Here is a 16,850-nt window from a genome sequence, read left to right as displayed (position 1 = left end):
GGCACGAGGGCAGTGGTGACGAGCTCGGGGAAGGTGGGGAGCTTTTTGGGGTGAGCTGAGAAACCTCGAAGGCCTCCGGGGGGGGGGGTGTCCCTAGGTGGACTGGGTTGCATTGTTAGACCCATGGAGTCCCCCGCCCCAAATGCTGTGCCGGTACCCCAGTGCAATGAGGGGTAGCTTCTCCCCCCAGTTGCCCGCCCCCCTCCCCCCAGCTAGGGGACGAGTCCATCCACACCAGCGAGCCACCACAGAGGGACTGGGGACATCAATGCTGTATTTCCGGGGGCAAGAGCCAGGGTGGGGGCTGCTGGGGTGGCGGGGGGGGGGGTGGGGACCCCAGGGTTGGGGGGGAACGACTCGCCCTCTGCACTTCTTGCCCTGAAGCTGTCCCCTCCCGCTCCGGTGTGTCCCTGACGTTGGGGGACCACAGTGTGGGGAGGGGGCGGCTTGCCCGGGGGCGGGGCTCAGCAGCCGCTGTTCCTGCGCAGGGAGGCGTGGCCCCGCAGCGAGCAGCGCAGCTCGGTGAAGGCCAGGGCGCCCGCGGTGACGGCGCACCGGCCCAGGCTCTCGAAGCCGAACTTCTGGTAGAAGGGCACCAGGTCGTCCTCGCACATGAGCGCGGCCCGGCGCACGGCGGGCTGGGCCCCCAGGTGCTGCAGGTACCGCCACAGCAGGACGGAGCCCTTGCCCTGCTGCCGGCAGGCGCGGTGCACCGCCAGCACGTGCAGGTGCGCCGTGCCACCCCCGGGCTGGTGCCGCGTCAGCGACTCCTGCGGGAGACCGCGGGGAGCCCCGTTACCTACCCCCGGAGGGCGCGCCCCGGGGATGCCCACCCGAGGAGGAGGGCCTTCTGCTGGCAGCCACGCCCTGGCTCTTGGGAGGGAACCTCAGAAGGCTGGGCTAGGCTCCCGTCCCCCACGAGGGGCCCGTGGCTCGCGCTCACCCCTCCGGTGCTGGGAACTGGTGCCACTGCGTGTCTGCGCCCTCTGCCTGGCCAGTCTATTCCAGAAGGAGCCGGGGTCCCGGCCCCGCCCCGCCCTCACCTGCGTGAGTCTCTCCTTGTCCCAAAGTGAGCCGATGATGAAGGCTACAAGGCGACCCTCCTGGAACCACCCGAGGGACAGCTCCGGACACAGGGTCAGGAAGTGCCGGATCTCATCCAGGTACAGGGGGCAGGCGCCCGAGACTGAGATGAAGGCTGCAGGGGAGAGGGGGGGAGTGTAAGCATGGGGGGGGGGGGACTGGCCACCCCCCAGTCCTGGGGCTCAAGCTCTGGGCCTGGGCGCCGTCCCTGAGCTCCTTTCGCTCAAGGTGAGCACTCTGCCACTTGAGCCACAGCGCCACGTCCAGCTTTTTCTGTGATTAATTGGAGATAAGAGTCTCACGGAGGACTGGGAAGGTGGCTTAGCGGTAGAGTGCTCGCCTAGCATGCATGAAGCCCTGGGTTCAATTCCCCAGCACCACATACACAGAAAAAAGCCAGAAGTGACGCTGTGGCTCAAGTGGCAGAGTGCTAGCCGTGAGCAAAAAGAAGCCAGGGACAGTGCTCAGACCCTGAGTTCAAGGCCCAGGACTGGCCAAAAAAAAAAAAAAATAGGGCATCCTCATGGACTTTCCTGCCCAGGCTGGCCTTGAACTGGGATCCTGGGATCTCAGCCTCCTGAGTAGCTAGGATGACAGGCGTGAGCCACCAGCGCCCGGCTATCCCACTCTTTGGAACACACGTGTGGTCTGTTCTTCTGGGTCCTTGACCCCAAGGATAGGACGCCCAGGAAGACGGGATCGCCGGAACATCGTTCCCTAACACCGCCCCCCGGGGCCGCTCACCTTCCCGCTCGATCTCAAACACACTGACCGCGTCCTCGGGAGTCAGGCAGCGGAACTCGCTGGCGGGCAGCGTGTGGCGCCGCTGGCAGCTCGGGGACTCCCTGGGTGACAGGCACAAGGCCTCCTCGGGTTTCGGGGGGTAGAGGTTCAGTGTGGACATCCTGGTCGCTGGTACCTCCGTGGGCAGCTCAGCTCCGGAAGGACCGCAGCACAATCTGTCAGGAGCGCGAGGGGCCGGGGCCTGCCCTTGTTTCCCAGGAAACGGCACCTCTGGCCTCTCCTGGGGTGAGGCTAGCCCCCCAACGCGATGGGCCCCTTGTCTGGGGCCTGGTCTCCAGAGCAGATCCAGGAACCACAGAGGGGGTACTGTCTCCCCAAGAGACCACAGCCAAAGAACAGATTCTAGTGTCCTCCAAGCCTCAGGAGGCGGCGGCGGGGGGGGGAGTTGAGCCAGGCTGGAGAACCCCAATACCACTGCACAGGGGGACACGGGGGGGGACACCTAAGCTGCCATGGCGGCCCCGGCTCCCGCACCCCCGTCCGTGGCTGACCTGCCCGCGGGGGGTCCTCCCGCTCCGTGCTGCGCGAGACGGCGGGGCTGGCGGCGCTTCCCGCAGACTCGGTCGGTCGGCGGCCCTGGGTTCTGGGGAAGATGCCCTTTCCGCACCGCCGTCCTCCGGGAGCCTCCGGAGTCACGCAGAGGGCTTCAGCCGGAGGAATCAGGCTGGGTGGGGGGATGGGGCGGTGAAAGGGAGGCAGGGGGTGGGGTGGGGGCAGGCATGAGAACCCCACGGGACACCCCCGTGCCCCGCTCCTGGCTCAGCAGAGATGTCATGTGAACCCCTAGTCCTGTCCTGTGACACCCCGCACATGCGCCCGCTCTTAGAGGCCACCCCTCCCTCTGCCTTCAAAGGCACTTTAAATCCCAGCCATGGCTGACAGCCAGGGCCCGGGGCCCGCTTACCAGGACGGCGGGGGGGGGGGGGGCAGAAGCCCATCCCCAGGGCTGGTGGGCCGCCTGGGCACCGTGCGCGGGCCCGTGAGCGCGCGTTCCCGGGAGGCCTCTGATGTTGTGCTCAGGAGTTTCCGATCCTCCCAGCCCGCCTCCCTGTGTTCAGCCTGGCAGGGAGATGGCAGTGGGGCTCGGCGGCCTTGGGCCCCGGCCCACCGAGAGCCGACGTCAGCACTGGCACGGTGGGTGGAGAGGGATTACCAGCAGCCGGAGGGGGCGTGGGTTTGGGGAAGCTAAGCCCCTCGGGGGGGCTGGTTCTAATCCTGGTGACGTCCACACCTGGCTGGGCTTCGACAGTCCCTTCGTCCCTCAGAGTCCAGCTTGCCCATGCCGCTGACGGTCCCTCCTGCCTAAGCTGCCCGGGAGCCATGCAACCGTTCCTAGCCACGGGCTTGGCCCTGGGCGAGCAAGCTCCTACAGCCCGCACCCTCGCCCTGGCGCCCAGCAGAACCTCTCCTACCAGGGCTGGACACGGAGGCTCGGTCCCCATCCTTCCTGTGCCCAGTCGAACACTGAAGAGCAGGCTGTTCCATCTCCAAAAGAACCAGCAGAGCGCTGCAAGTGGGAGGGTACCACTGGGCCAAGCAAGCCGAGTGAGCTTGAGGCCATGAGTTCAAACCCTGGCACAGGAATAAAAGAAAAGAGATGTTCCTAGCAGCACTTTCTACCCCCTCCTCCTCCCAATCCTGGGCCTTGAACTCAGGGCCTCGGTGCTGTCCTTGGCTTCTTTTTGCTCAAGGTTAGCACTCTGCCACTTGAGCCACAGTGCCACTTGTGGCTTTTTCTGTGTATGTGTTGCTGAGGAATCGAACCCAGGGCTTCATGCATGCAAAGCAAGCACTCTACCACTAAGCCACCTTCCCAGCCCAGCACTTTCTATAAATATTCCAAACTGGAAACAAATAGCATCATCAACAGCAGCAAAAGGACCAGGGCAGGGTGGGGAATGTGCACAAGATGGCATGTTTGTTAGGCACCCGTGGCTCACGCCTGTAATCCAAGCTACTCAAGAGGCTGAGATCTGAGGATCGTGTTTCAAATCCAGCCTGGGGGGCTGGGAATGTGGCCTAGCGGTAGAGTGCTCGCCAACCATGCATGAAGCCCTGGGTTTGATTCCTCAGTACCACATAGATGGAAAAATCCAGAAGTGGCGCTGTGGCTCAAGTGGTAGAGTGCTCGCCTTGAGCAAAAAGAAGCCAGGGACAGCACCGAGGCCCTGAGTTCAAGCCCCAGGATTGACCAAAACAAGGCAGGTTATCCCGCAATGAGAGCACCAGTGGCGTAGCTCAGCCTCCAAGTAGCTAGGATGACGGGCACCAGCCGCCCGCACCCGCCTCCAGGAGCTGGGATCTGATATCACTGGCCGTGCTGTGTCCCCTTCAACTCCTCCTGTGCCAGGGCAGTGGCTCAGACACCCAGCTGCTCACTGGAATCCCCGGGGAGGCAAAGACAATTCCAACACCTGAGTCACCCCCAGAGATTCCGGTGTTCAAGTGCTGGGATTGGCGCTAAGAAGGTCCCTAGAGACCAGCTCGGTGACGGTGACTCTGCCTCCAGTCGGGTTCTGTGTGTGTGTGTGTGTGTGTGTGTGCGCGCGCGCGCGTGTGCGTGCTGGTGCTGGAGCTTGAACTTGGGGCCTGGGCACTGTCTCTGAGCTTTTTGTGCTCAAGTCTAATACTTGAGCCACAGCTTAACTCGCAGCTGTTTGGTGATGAAATTCAAGAGTCTCACTGACTTTCCTGTCCAGGCTGGCTTTGAACCATGATTCTCAGATCTCAACCCCTGAGTAGGATTAGGGGCATGAGCTGCCAGCACAGATTGTGTTCTTGAGGGAAGACACTGCCTCAGCCCCTGTGTGCCCAGAACGGGGTTCAAATACCTCTCTCTCCCTCCCTTCCTGCCACTTTCTCTCTCTCTCCTTCTTTCCTTCCTTCCTTCCTTTTTCTCTTTTGGTTGGTTGTGGGACTTGAACTCAGTGCCTGGGCGCTGACTCTGAGCTTTTTTTTGCTCAAGGCTATAGGACTCTACCACTTTGAGCCACAGCGCCACTTCTAGTTTCCTGGTGGCTAATTGGAGATAAGAGTCTTGTGGACTTTCCTGCCTGGGCTGGCTTTGAGCTCGATCCTCAAATCTCAGCCTCCTGTGTGGCTAGGATGACAGGCGTGAGCCAGCAGCACCCTGCAGAAAGTCTATTTTATGAAGTTAGTATCATTTCCAGGGAGGAAAGGCTAACCGTGGTGTAAGCCTATGATGGGATATCACGCAGCCACTAAGAGGAACGCAGTGCCGATAGAATCTGCAACCTGAAAAGCCTCGAAAAGCTTGCTTCGTGAAAGCAAGGGCCCCGTGTCGCCACAGACCTGCCGTGGGCAGAGCATGGACGGTGTCTACCGCTGGCTGGAGGAGGAGCCCGCCCCCCCCCCCCCCCCCCCCGCGCCAATCCCACCTACTCCTTGGCGATGCCTCAGAATTTTTCTGTGCCCAGGACTGCAGTGTAGCAAAGACAGCCCCACGTCCAGGCACTTGTGCAAGTAGTCGTGGTGTCTTTGTGTTCGTGTGGGCTGGGGCTGGGGCTTGAACTCAGGGCCGGGGCGCTGTCCCTGAGCTCCTTCTTGCTCAAGGCTCTACCACTTGGGCCATAGCTCTGTTTCCTTCTGGTGGCTTTCATGGCGGCTTCCTGTGTGTGCCTGAAGTCCGCTCCCATAGACCCAGCGCCAACACGGTTTTAAGGTCTGTCTGTCTGTCTTCCTGCAGTTCCTGTCGTTCCCGCCCCCTCCCACCCACCCTCCCACACACACACTGAGCGAAGCCTGCGGTGCAGTGGGAAGCCCTCTTGGGAGCGCCCCCTGCCGGGAAGAGGAGGAAACAGGGCTGGACGAAGGGATGGATGCCCTTGGGCTCCCGGGTTGGTGGGCCGAGCTCTGGGGGCTGCGTCAGCCTTGGATGAGGCGCGTTTCTTTAGTCGAGGGCGATGCTTCCCGGAGGGTCTTCAGCACTGGACCAACCAGGTGCTCGGGATCGAGTTCTCCACGCTCCCCCAAAGCCACGCTCGTGGTGGGTTCACGCTGGGGCCTTGCTGGACAGACAAGAAAGCACTCCCGTGCCGACACACCGCCCTTCCTGGCACCCTCCAACGCCAGGCCCCCCCACACTGCGCGCGGGGGGATGAGACATCCAACCCCAGCCCAGCCGCCGCGCATCCCGGGGGGAGTCTTAAAGGTGGGGTGGACGTCCCCCGTGCCCTGCGTGGCCGGGAGGGCCGGGTCTGGGGGCAGTTATTGGGTGTGTGAGGTGCTCGGGGAGGGCTCAGCTGGGGCCGTCGACAGCCCACGCGGGCTGGGGAGCTGGGAGGAGGCGGTCGTCCTCAGACCCCGCGTGGGGCTGGGGCCGTGCAGCCCAGCATCTGCCGCGCACCGCCCTCCCGCCCGTCCCCCCGTAGGCTTGCACCGTTGGGGAGCAGGGGAGGGCTTGTGCCACTCACCACAGGGGTCTAGCAACTGGGTTCTGAGGCGCCTACTGAGGCCGGCACTTAAGGCTGAGTGAGATCCTGTCCTTACCTACCGCGGGAGACGGACGGTTCCCTCAAGAACCTTCCGGATCCTCCTGCCACGGCGGCGTCGAGGGCAGGTCTCCTCTCGGAGGAAGAAGGGGCCCCCGGCTACGTGGAGCTGCTTTGCCCATGGAATGGTCCTTCGGGTCTCACGACTTGAAGCTAGCGATCACGTGGAGAAAAGTGCAAGTAGGGCGCTGGTGATCCAGGGTCAAAGTTCCAGATCAGCCAGGGAGGAAAAGTCCATGGGACTCTCGTCTCCAACCCGTCAGCAAACAGCTGCAAGTGGAGCTGAAGCCCAAGCGGTAGCGTATCAGCCTCGAGGGGACGATCCAAGGGACAGCACAGGCCTTGATTTCAAGTCCCCAGCATCAGTTACTTACACACATCAAAACAGCACAGATCTACTTGATGGTGATGTACTTTGCACAATCCAGTACATCCTGCAGGTTGTAATGTCAGTAAGTAATGATGTAAAAAGTGGCTGTTCTCTATAGACTGTTTTCAGAACCTAGTGTGTATTAATTAATTTACTGGGGATTGAGCACAGTTCGCTATCCCGGGGAGTTACCCCTGGTGGAAGAGCCTCGTGGGGGACGGGGCTGGTGTGACGGGGCCAAGGGGCCAAAGCTTGGGCTTTGACTGCATGCGGGGCTCCAGGGCGAGGGCTGCCGGGCTGGGACCTGGAGCTGCGATGCTGCCGTCCAGCAGGATGAGGCTGCTGGGGGAGAAGCTGGTCCCGGAGATGGTGAGTCCTCGCTGGATTCGTGGCTGGTCGCATTGGAGGAGCAACCACAAGGTGGCGCTGAAGAGAACGTGGCCCCTGGCCCGGTGTCTGGGTGGCTGGCAGCCCGCAGGGTGGCCTGGTGAAATAGGCAGCCCGGTTGTTGTCTTGGAAGACCTAACAAATTTGATGTCTCTGGATCTTCAGGAAGGAGGAATCGGCCAGGCCTGAACGCCTTCCATGGCTCAGCCTTGTAGCTGCTGTCGCCGGCAGAGCGCGTTAGCCTGGTGAAATGCAAACCATGGCCAGAGGAGGAGTGGCCAGGGACTGGCTGGTTTGGGTCTTGATCTTGAATAGACCACATGGTGACCTTGGACAAGGCCAGTGGTACCCCTGGAGCATCCGTGCAAGGAGGAGGAGGCCCCTGAAGCAAGAGGGGCTCTTTGAACCCCAAGGGCCCATGAGTCTTGAGGGACCGTGGGCTGGAGCCTGGAGATGCATTTCTCCAGCCAGCCACAGGAGGGCGTAGGAGCTTTCCAAAGCCACCCTTCTCCCGCTGGGCCTTCTCAGTGGAAAGTCCTAGGTGCCTGCCGGCTGGAAGCCCCTAAACGCTTCCTCCAAGGTGGGAAGAGCTCTTGGGACCAGCCTGGTATGGCTAGCAAGGCTGAAGCTCCTCTGTAGGGCCATGGGGGTCCCTGGAGAGTTGCCTCAAGGCTAGAGAAGAGCCGGAGCCTGCTTCCCAGAAATCAGCACTGGTAGCTACTGACTCTGGAAGACTCTGCCCTTCCCCCTGCATGCATGTATGCATGGGCATGCACATGGGCAACCGGAAGGGGGAGTGGCTAGAAGGGCTCTGTGTCTGGCTGGCACATTGCTAAATAAGTGAAATTCTCCTGCAGGAGGAGTTGTTTTGTTCCACAGAGTGAAGTCTCCTCCCCCTTGCTATACCTCAACAGTGAGTGAGTGTCATTAAAACCACCACTCACCACAGGGGTGAGCCAGTGGCTCACGCCTGTAACCCTAGCCACTCAGGAGGTTGAGATCTAAGCAGATTGTGGTTCAAAGCCAGACCAGGCAGGAAAGTTCATGAGACTCTTTTTGTTGTTTTTTTTTGTGCCAGTCCTGGGGCTTGAACTCGGCATTTGAAATCAAGAGCCCAGCACCAGTGGCTCATGCCTGTAATCTTAGCTGCTTAGGAGTCTGAGATCTGAGACTTGCAGTTCAAAGCCAGCCCAGGCAGGAAAGTATATGAGACTTTCATCTCCAACTAATTACTATAAAAGCTGGAAGTGGAGCTGTGGCTCAAGTGGTAGGCCACTAGCTCCCTTTTTGAGCAAAATAAGCTTAGGGACAGAGCCCAGGACAAGTGCTCCAGGATGCGGAGGAGGAGGAGGAGGAAAGAAGGATGGAAGGAAGGAAGGAAGGAAAGAAAGAAGCCAACCAAGGACTCCTCCATCCAACTAGGCAGATTTTCATTAATGTATGTAAAGTACTTGATATAGCATGAAATTACAGCTCAATAAGTGGTAGCTATTATTAGCCAAGGAATAAACATAGAACATCTTCCTAGACAGCCAATGTAATTCAACCATTAAGAAGCAAAGGACTGACAAACATAGGCCTAAGCTGGAACAGAATGCAATACTCAGGTGTTTTTTTTTTTTTTTTCTTGCCAGTCCTGGGGCTTGAACTCAGTGCCTGGGCACTGTTCCTGAGCTTCTTTTGCTCAAGGCTAGCACTCTCACACTTGAGCCACAGTGCCATTTCCGTTTCTTTCTGTGTATGTGGTGCTGAGGAATCAAACCCAGGGCTTCATGCATGCTAGGCAAACACTCTACCACTAAGCCATATTCCCAGCCCCAATAATCAGGTTTTTATTTTATTTTCTGCCCATAATAGGGCTTAAACCCTGGGCTTAGGCACTGACCCTGAGCAATTTTGCACAAGGCTAGCACTCTACCACTGGAGCCACAGCTGCATTACAACTTTTTGCCACTGAATAGAGATTTAGGGCACCTTGTCGTTTCAAAATCTACTTGCTTACACTCCCATCATCCTTCAGGGACATGAGGACACATGGCCTCCATCCCCTATCCTCTACCTTCAGCTCCTCAACGGCCCTTCTTGGGCAATCAGGAGCTTCTCAAGGAAAAGTGTGGAGAAACGGCAGTGTTGGAGTAGTCCCTGTGATTTCAGGCAGTCCCTGGGTTCCTTGGGTCTTGTGTTGATAAAACATGGTGCGCAATGCCAATATGTATAATCATGACAAGAAATAAGTGAATGTATGTGAAAAGGTCTGGCACAGTGCCTGGACAATCATATGCTCCGTCAACGTCAGGTTAGCCAGGCACCTGCCATCCTAACTACTCAGGAGGCTGAGATCTGAGGATCTTGGTTAGAAGTCAGTGAGACTCTTATCTCCAACTAACCAGCAAAAAGTGGGAAGTGGAGCGGTGGCTCAAGTGGTAGAGCTCTGGGCTTGAGTAAAGAAAACTCAGGGACAGCACCCAGGCCCTGAACTCCAGTCTATTCAATATGTCAAAAACCAAACAAAATAAATGGTAAATTATTAGAGGCCAAAGAGGCAGGAGGGGACAGATGATACTGTCATCGCTGTTAAATCCGCCTGCTTTTCTGGGGGGGGGGGGCGGGGAGGGAGCGGGGGTCTGGGCCTGAGAGCAATGATTCAGCCATTCTGCTCTGGGGTCTGGGATAGAGGGCCATGGTCTAAGCACCCAGGTTTCTTCTAAGTTATATCCCAATTCCTCTTCAGCTTTTAGCCCCGATTTCTTCTATTCTTAGTACATGGGCCCATAGACAACCTGCCCAAACCCAATATTACGTCAATGCTCTATAAGTATTCGGTCTGCAGCATCTTATGTACCCAGCCTGCCATCTGTGCTCTGTGCACGTCCTTTTAATCTTTCCATGCCTGAGTTCTATATTCCCAGAAGCCTGTGAATTACCCTACGAGCAGGCTCTACCTTTTTTTTTTTTTTTGCCAGTCCTGGAGCTTGAACTCTGGGCCTGCATGCTGTCCTGGATCTTGGTTTTGCTCAAGGCTAGACTCTACTACTTGAGCCACAAAGCCACTTTGGCTTTTCTGAGTAGTTTATTGGAGGAGTCTCAGGGTCTTTCCTGACTGGGCTGGCTTCAAACCATGATCCTCACATCACAGCCTCCTGTGTAGCTAGGATTAGTAGCTAGGCATGAGCCGCTATATGAAATCACTTTACTAGTCTGTCATTTTGACAGTCTTACAGAAAAATGTGGACTAAGAGATTAAGGCCAGGCTTCAAAGTTTTTAAATTTCTTTTTAGAAACCTATTATGAGTCCTTCCTCTGAGAATATATCTAAATCTTTTGGATTTTTACTTTGTTAAATTAGTAGAATTACTATTTATATCTTAAAATGGCAATATGAAGCAGATCACATGTGTAGCAGTATAACAGCTCTACCAGCCTAAAATTTAATCGAGGTAGGAGGAGAATTAAAGTATTACAATTATGGTTTGGCTTTTTTATATGCCAGGCACTTCATTTAATCTTTGCAACTGCTCAGTGATATAGGTACTGTCATTATCAACCAAATTTTACAGATCAGAGAATTTAAATAAAAAGTTAATGAGGGGGTAATATAGGGATGAATTTGGCCAAAGTGTATGTATGATATGTATCTATGTATGAAAATACCACAATGATACTGCTTTGTGCAATTAATATGTGCTAATAAAAAGAAGGTAATCTGGCTATTTACCCTTGTAGATTTTTTTTTCTTTTTCTTTTTTGTGCCAGAACTGGAGCTTGAACTGGGGGCCTAGGTGCTGTCCCTTAGCTTTTTCACTCAAGGATGGTACTCTACCATTGAGCCACAGCTCCACTTACAAGATTTGTTTTTGTTTTGTAGGTCATGGGGTTTGAACTCTGGGCCTGGGCGCTGTCCCTGAGCTCTTCAGCTCTTAAGGCTAGTGCTCTACCACTTGAGCCACAGCCCCACTTCCAGTTTTCTGGTGGTTAATTATAGATAAGAGTCTCATGGACTTTCCTGCACAGGCTGGCTTTGAACCTGAGATCTTCAGATCTCAGTCTCCTGAATAGCTAGGATGACAGGTGTGAACCATGGCTCTCCATTTGTAGGTTAGTTAAGTAGCAGTGCCATAAATTGGAATCCATTGTTCCCAGTTTTGTTTGTTTTTGTTGCCAGTCCTGGGGCGTGGACTCAGGACCTGAGCACTGTCCCTGGCTTCTTTTTGCTCAAGGCTAGCACTCTACCTCTTGAGCCACAGAGCCACTTCCGGATTTTTTCTATATATGTGGTGCTGAGGAATCGAACCCAGGTCTTCATGTATAGGAGGTGAGCACTTTACCACTAGGCCACATTCCCAGCCCCATTGTTCCCAGTTTTAACTACCTTGACCTCTACTTTTTCCCATGTATAGTCCAGCTTTGGACTCAACCTAAAGGGACATAAAGTCAAACTACCAGGGCTCTGACACCTGTTTTTTGTTGTTGTTTACCTCTCTCTGGAGTGCTTGCTCAGGATCCACCCCTAAGGGGTCATGACCTTCTAAACTTCGCTTGGAATGTCCCAACACAATGCCTTCTGCATCGGTTCTGTACCTACCTATTACAGCTTTGCTTACAAGCTGCCTAGGAGTTGCTTTTTCAGTACCTTGCTTTGTGCCGCTCACTAGGTGCTTATTACAAGCCGTGGGCCCGCTGGGATGGGGGTGGTTCAGGCCTGTAACACTAGCTGCTCTGGAGGCTGAGATCTGAGGATGGAGGTTAGAGGCCAGCCAGGCAGACCGACCCCTAACAAGCAGAGAGCCCAAAGCGGGGGGGGGGGGAGGGCCGTGGCTCAAGAGGTAAAGCACCGCACCAAGCCTGAGCCTGAGGTCCTGGGTTCGGGCCCCGCTACCCCCACCCACGCGGGGCACACACAGACGTTGGCCATCAGGGCCACCCCGATTCCCCCCCCCCCGGGGGCCCCGACGCCCCTCCCTTTCACCTCCGTGGCTCCCCGCCCTCCCTCCCGGGGTCCACCTCCAGCCTGGAGCATCTTCAGCGTCCCCCAGCGACCGGGCGGCGGCTCCTAGCAACCGCATCCCGGTGCCCTGACGACGGCGGCACGTAGCGCCACGTCAGCGCGCCGGCGCCCCGCCCCCGCGCCGCGGGCCCCGCCTCCCCGCGCCTCGTCTACCGCCGCCGTCGCCGCCGCCGCCACCGCCGCCGCCGCCGCCGCCGCCCCAGACTCGCGCAGAGCAGTTATGGCGGATCCCGCAGCCCCCGAGCCCGCAGCTCCCGCTCCCGCGCAGGCCCCGGCCTCGGCTCCGGACGCGGCGCCGGCCCCGGCCGCGACCCCGGCGCCGGCCTCCGTCCCGGCCTCCGCCCCGGACTCGGCCTCCGGGCTGTCGTCGGACTCCGGCCCCGAAGCCGGCTCGCAGCGCCTGCTGTTCTCTCACGACCTGGTGTCGGGCCGTTACCGCGGCTCGGTGCACTTCGGCCTGGTGCGCCTCATCCACGGCGAGGACTCGGACTCGGAGGGCGAGGAGGAGGGCCGCGGCAGCTCGGGCTGCTCCGAGGCCGGGGCCGCGGGCCACGAGGAGGGCCGGGCCAGCCCGCTGCGCCGCGGCTACGTGCGCGTCCAGTGGTACCCGGAGGGCGTCAAGCAGCACGTGAAGGAGACCAAGGTGTGCGGGCGGGCGGGCGGGCGGGCGGGGGGCCCGGCGGGCGGGCGGGCGGGGGCCGGGGGCCGGCGCGGAGGCGCTGCCCGCCGCGGTGCCACTGCAGTGGGCGCGGTGGGAGGACGGCTCGCCGCCCGGCGTGGGGGGGAGCGCTCCGTGCAGAGTCATCGCCCCGGCCCGGGGCGCACCCCGCCTGCCGGGCACCGCCGGCCGGGAGAACGGGCCCCCCGGGCTTCCCGGCTGCGAGCCTCCGGAGGACGGGAGATGCGGCCCGCGGCCCCCCCTCCCCCGGCGGCCCCCACCGGTGCGGCGTCTCGCCGACCGACCTCCGAGGGGTGGCGGGGCTGCCTGGTGCCTCCGGAAGGACGGGCCTGGGCCCCGGGGCCCGCGCGGGGAGGGGCCGGGGGCCTTCCCAAAACAAAGGTAGAGCGGTGAACCACCCCAGCCGTGGTTGGAAAGAACACATCCGAACCGCAGAGCCAAGGAGTGCACCAGACCCTGCCAGGAGGCTGCGGGGTGGTCAAGGAGCCCAACCTTTTTGTTTTACCTCGAGGCCTCATCTTCGTCGCTGCAGGGAAGTTTGGGAGTAAAAGCTTAACCGTGGGAGCCATGATATTACTAGCACTGGGGGGGTGGGGGGAGACCGTGACAGCTGCCACCTAGGTGCATTTCCACGGCTGGGGGTGGGGTCCCGGGGCGGGGGTTCCGATAGAACCGTTGGAAACCGACCGGGGTTTTTTTTTTCTTTTTTTTTTTTCCCTTGACCTCAGGCTGTTAGAGCAAACGGGTCCTACCGTTTGGGATGAGGCTGGAGGTTCTAGTTTTGTAAAACACTGATGTTTGTCATCCTCATCCTGAAACCTTGAACCAAGGTTGCCTTGGCTTGTTTTTCTGAGTGTGAATTCCTATCAGTGATTCACACACACACCTCTATCTCACACGGCTTTCCTGCCCCTCCCCTTTTGCTGCCCCCTCTCCTTCAAGAAAACATTTCTAGGTGTGAATCAGGACTGCTCTGAGATCCCCAGGAGGGGAACCATTTGATTTGCAGGAAGGTGTTTATTTATTTACCTTGGTGGCGTTGGATATCGAACCCTTCCTTCTTGCACATGCTCTAGGCCAGTGTCGTACTTAACTACCCAGCTACATCCCTAGCCCATTTTGCTAAGTTGCCCATGCTGGCTTCAAACTCGAGATCCTCCTGCCTCCCCTTATCCAGTAGCCAATATTATAGGGTGTGTACCACCATGCCCCTCAGAGGAGGCACTTTGATTAATCTGGATTAAACTTCAGTTAACTTGGATTTAAATTTACTTTTAGTTAATCTAGGTTTCTCATACTGGGAGACAGAGGTGAGGTGGTCAAGGGAATAGGGCTTCACGTCTGAGGAAGTTTGGGCAATGAAAGGTCCCACTTCTGAGAAGAACCTATGATCCTGGTAGCAGGGGTGACTGCTGATATCAGCAAGGTCTCTCTCACTAACCTGCGTGTCTTCACAGTATTCACAAATTCACACATAGCCCTCACAGAAATGCAAAGCAGGCAATAACCTCGCTGCCTCAGGAAGAAATATTAAGTTCATGTGCAGTGTCTGGCTTGCATGACATCTTGCCACAGAAGACCTACTGTGTGTGTGTGTCTGTGACCATGTTGTCTTTCTGTAAGTGTTTACAATTAAAATGCTTTTTTTTTTTGCCAGTCCTGGGGCTTGAACTCAGGGCCTGAGCACTGTCCCTGGCTTCCTTTTGCTCAAGGCCAGCACTCTGCCACTTGAGCCACAGCGCCACTTCTGGCTGTTTTCTGTATATGTGGTGCTGGGGAATCGAACCCAGGGCCTCACGTATATGAGGCAGGCACTCTTGCCACTAGGCCATATCCCCAGCCCTAAAATGCTTTTTAACCGCTCAGCTTCTGTAGAGGTTTTGGCTTTGGGAATGGCCTCGACACTGCAGTCTCCTGTCCCAGGACTCAAAGGTGGGCCCAGCTCACTGCTGGGAGCTGCCATCTTTATCAGTTGTTCATGTTCATTTTGACTTTGGTGGTTAACTGTTTATAGTTATGTTCTGCCCAGTCTGTCCCACCTTGTGTAATTGCAGAAAGTTTGGCTTTAAAAATCTGTTTTGGATTTGCATATCAAACAGCTTTAAGGGATGGGATCGCATGGATTTTGAAGCTGCCCTTGAGCATCTTGCCTTGAGTTGTTGAAACTCATCTTGTGGCTCTGAAGGTATTTGCTTGTGTTTGGTTTCAGTAGCTTCTAGACTTAGTAAAAGCCCAGAGACATAGGATTTTCAAGGAAGTGGTAGGGTGTGGCATCAGATTATCAATGTCAGCACCCAGTTCCTTTTTAAGGACTTGAGTAGTTTTAGTTAATTTATTTTTATTATTGTAAAGGTGATATAAAGAGGGGCTACAGTTACACAACTCAGATAATGAGTACATTGCTTTTTGGACAGTGTCAGCCCTTCTCTCTCTCTGTTTTTCCCTTCCATCCCCACCCACAAATTGTATAGTTTATTTTCAACATAGTGTCTATTGAGTATCATTGCTGCATTCTTCATCCTTTGGGTTTTTGTTTTGTTTTAATTTTTTCAGAAGACTCTGGTCAGCTGAATGACCCCTGCTTTTTCTTGGCCACTTACCAGAGTGTAGTGCAAGCAAGCAGTGCTTTGTTTAGGGTGCTTTTCTTCCTCACCTTCTTATACATCTTATCACATCAAGACCACAGTGTGTTGTAGCAAAAACCTTTAGATGAAGATTGAGAATTTAGGCTGATTCCTACTCATCATAATTTTGTTTTTGTGTATGTGGTGGTACTGGGGCTCGAACTCAGGGCCTTGTGTTCTTGCTTAGCTTTTTCTACACAAAGCTGTTGGCTCTACCACTTGAGCCACACCTCTACTCCTCATCACAAATCTTGTTACCAGATATGAGTTACTGATAGAATAATATAGTGAGAGTTTTGAGAAGGTAATTTTTTTTTATTTTTTTTTTGGCCAGTCCTGGGCCTTGGACTCAGGGCCTGAGCACTGTCCCTGGCTTCCTTTTGCTCAAGGCTAGCACTCTGCCACTTGAGCCACAGTGCCACTTCTGGCCATTTTCTGTATATGTGGTGCTGGGGAATCGAACCCAGGGCCTCATGTATATGAGGCGAGCACTCTTGCCACTAGGCCATATCCCCAGCCCTGAGAAGGTAATTTTTAAGCTACCCTCTATTGGGGTCATTTTAATATCCATTTAATATGTTTCTTAGGCCCTGAAATTTTTATTTTATTTTATTTTTTGCCAGTCCTGGGCCTTGGACTCAGGGCCTGAGCACTGTCCCTGGCTTCTTTTTGCTCAAGGCTAGCACTCTGCCACTTGAGCCACAGCGCCACTTCTGGCTGTTTTCTATATATGTGGTGCTGAGGAATCGAACCCAGGGCATATCCCCAGCTCCCTGAAATATTTTTGTAGTTTTTATATTCAGTTGGTAGGATTATGAATAAAGGCTTAATACTTACCTGTCTGTATCTTTCTGAGCAAGTCTTGCTATGTAGCCTAGGCTGAGTGAAACTGGCTATGAAGCCCAGGCCATCCTCTTGCTTGCATCTCCCAAGTGCTGGGGTTACTGGTATGGCTTACCATGCCTGGCTTAATACTAGTGTTTTATGTTTTTATTTTTGTTGCCAGTCCTGGGACTTGAACTCAGGGCCTGAGCAGTGTCCCTAGCTTCTTTTTGCTCAAGGCTAGCACTCTACCACTTGAGCCACAGCGCCACTTCCGGCTTTTTTCTATATATGTGGTGCTGAGGAATCAAACCTTCATGTGTATGAGGCGGGCACTTTACCACTAGGCCATATTCCCAGCCCACTGTTTTATGTTTTTAGTAAATAAGTTTACAAAGCGAGGTGAGAGATAGACACAGCCAATCCTACCCTTTTCCTGCCACCTCCTTGAAAATGAGCATCAGAAATAAAGCCTGTTCTTTCATGAAGCTAAGAAATTGATGACTTGATCTCAGGCTCCCAGCAGCCAGGATTAGGCTTCTTTAGGATTTAACGGAAAGAAGCA

At 56.0% G+C, this 16,850-nt stretch overlaps 2 protein-coding genes across 3 annotated transcripts in view; one reads left to right on the top strand and one right to left on the bottom strand.

The window, feature by feature from the left end:
• Window positions 1–464: 464 nt before the first annotated feature.
• On the bottom strand, window positions 465–2,097 carry Aanat (aralkylamine N-acetyltransferase). Its single transcript, XM_048366306.1, has 3 exons — window positions 1,828–2,097; window positions 1,044–1,198; window positions 465–770 (listed from the first exon to the last, which is right to left on the bottom strand). Exons 1-3 carry the CDS (start codon window positions 1,985–1,987, stop codon window positions 465–467), a joined length of 621 nt encoding a protein of 206 aa, XP_048222263.1. The 5' UTR covers window positions 1,988–2,097.
• A 10,221-nt stretch (window positions 2,098–12,318) lies between these two features.
• Ube2o (ubiquitin conjugating enzyme E2 O) overlaps window positions 12,319–16,850 on the top strand; it is a 46,940-nt gene continuing 42,408 nt past the window's right edge. For both annotated transcript variants that reach the window (XM_048365158.1, XM_048365157.1), the window contains exon 1: window positions 12,319–12,803. In XM_048365158.1, coding sequence (XP_048221115.1) covers window positions 12,381–12,803 — 423 coding nt within the window. In that variant the 5' untranslated portion in view covers window positions 12,319–12,380. The remainder of the gene's footprint in view (window positions 12,804–16,850) is intronic.

This window comes from Perognathus longimembris, chromosome 17 (assembly GCF_023159225.1).
Source record: "Perognathus longimembris pacificus isolate PPM17 chromosome 17, ASM2315922v1, whole genome shotgun sequence".
Lineage (NCBI taxonomy): Eukaryota > Metazoa > Chordata > Mammalia > Rodentia > Heteromyidae > Perognathus > Perognathus longimembris.
Note: the sequence above shows the minus strand (reverse complement) of the source record. Positions and strands in the feature narration are given on the sequence as shown.

Coding starts and splice junctions, on each gene's coding strand:
- Aanat (XM_048366306.1), bottom strand. CDS start 1,987: ATGTCCACACTGAACCTCTACCCCCCGAAACCCGAGGAGGCCTTGTGC. Junction 1,199..1,827: donor GTTTGAGATCGAGCGGGAAG/GTGAGCGGCCCC, acceptor TCTCCCCTGCAG/CCTTCATCTCAGTCTCGGGC. Junction 771..1,043: donor ACAAGGAGAGACTCACGCAG/GTGAGGGCGGGG, acceptor GGTCTCCCGCAG/GAGTCGCTGACGCGGCACCA.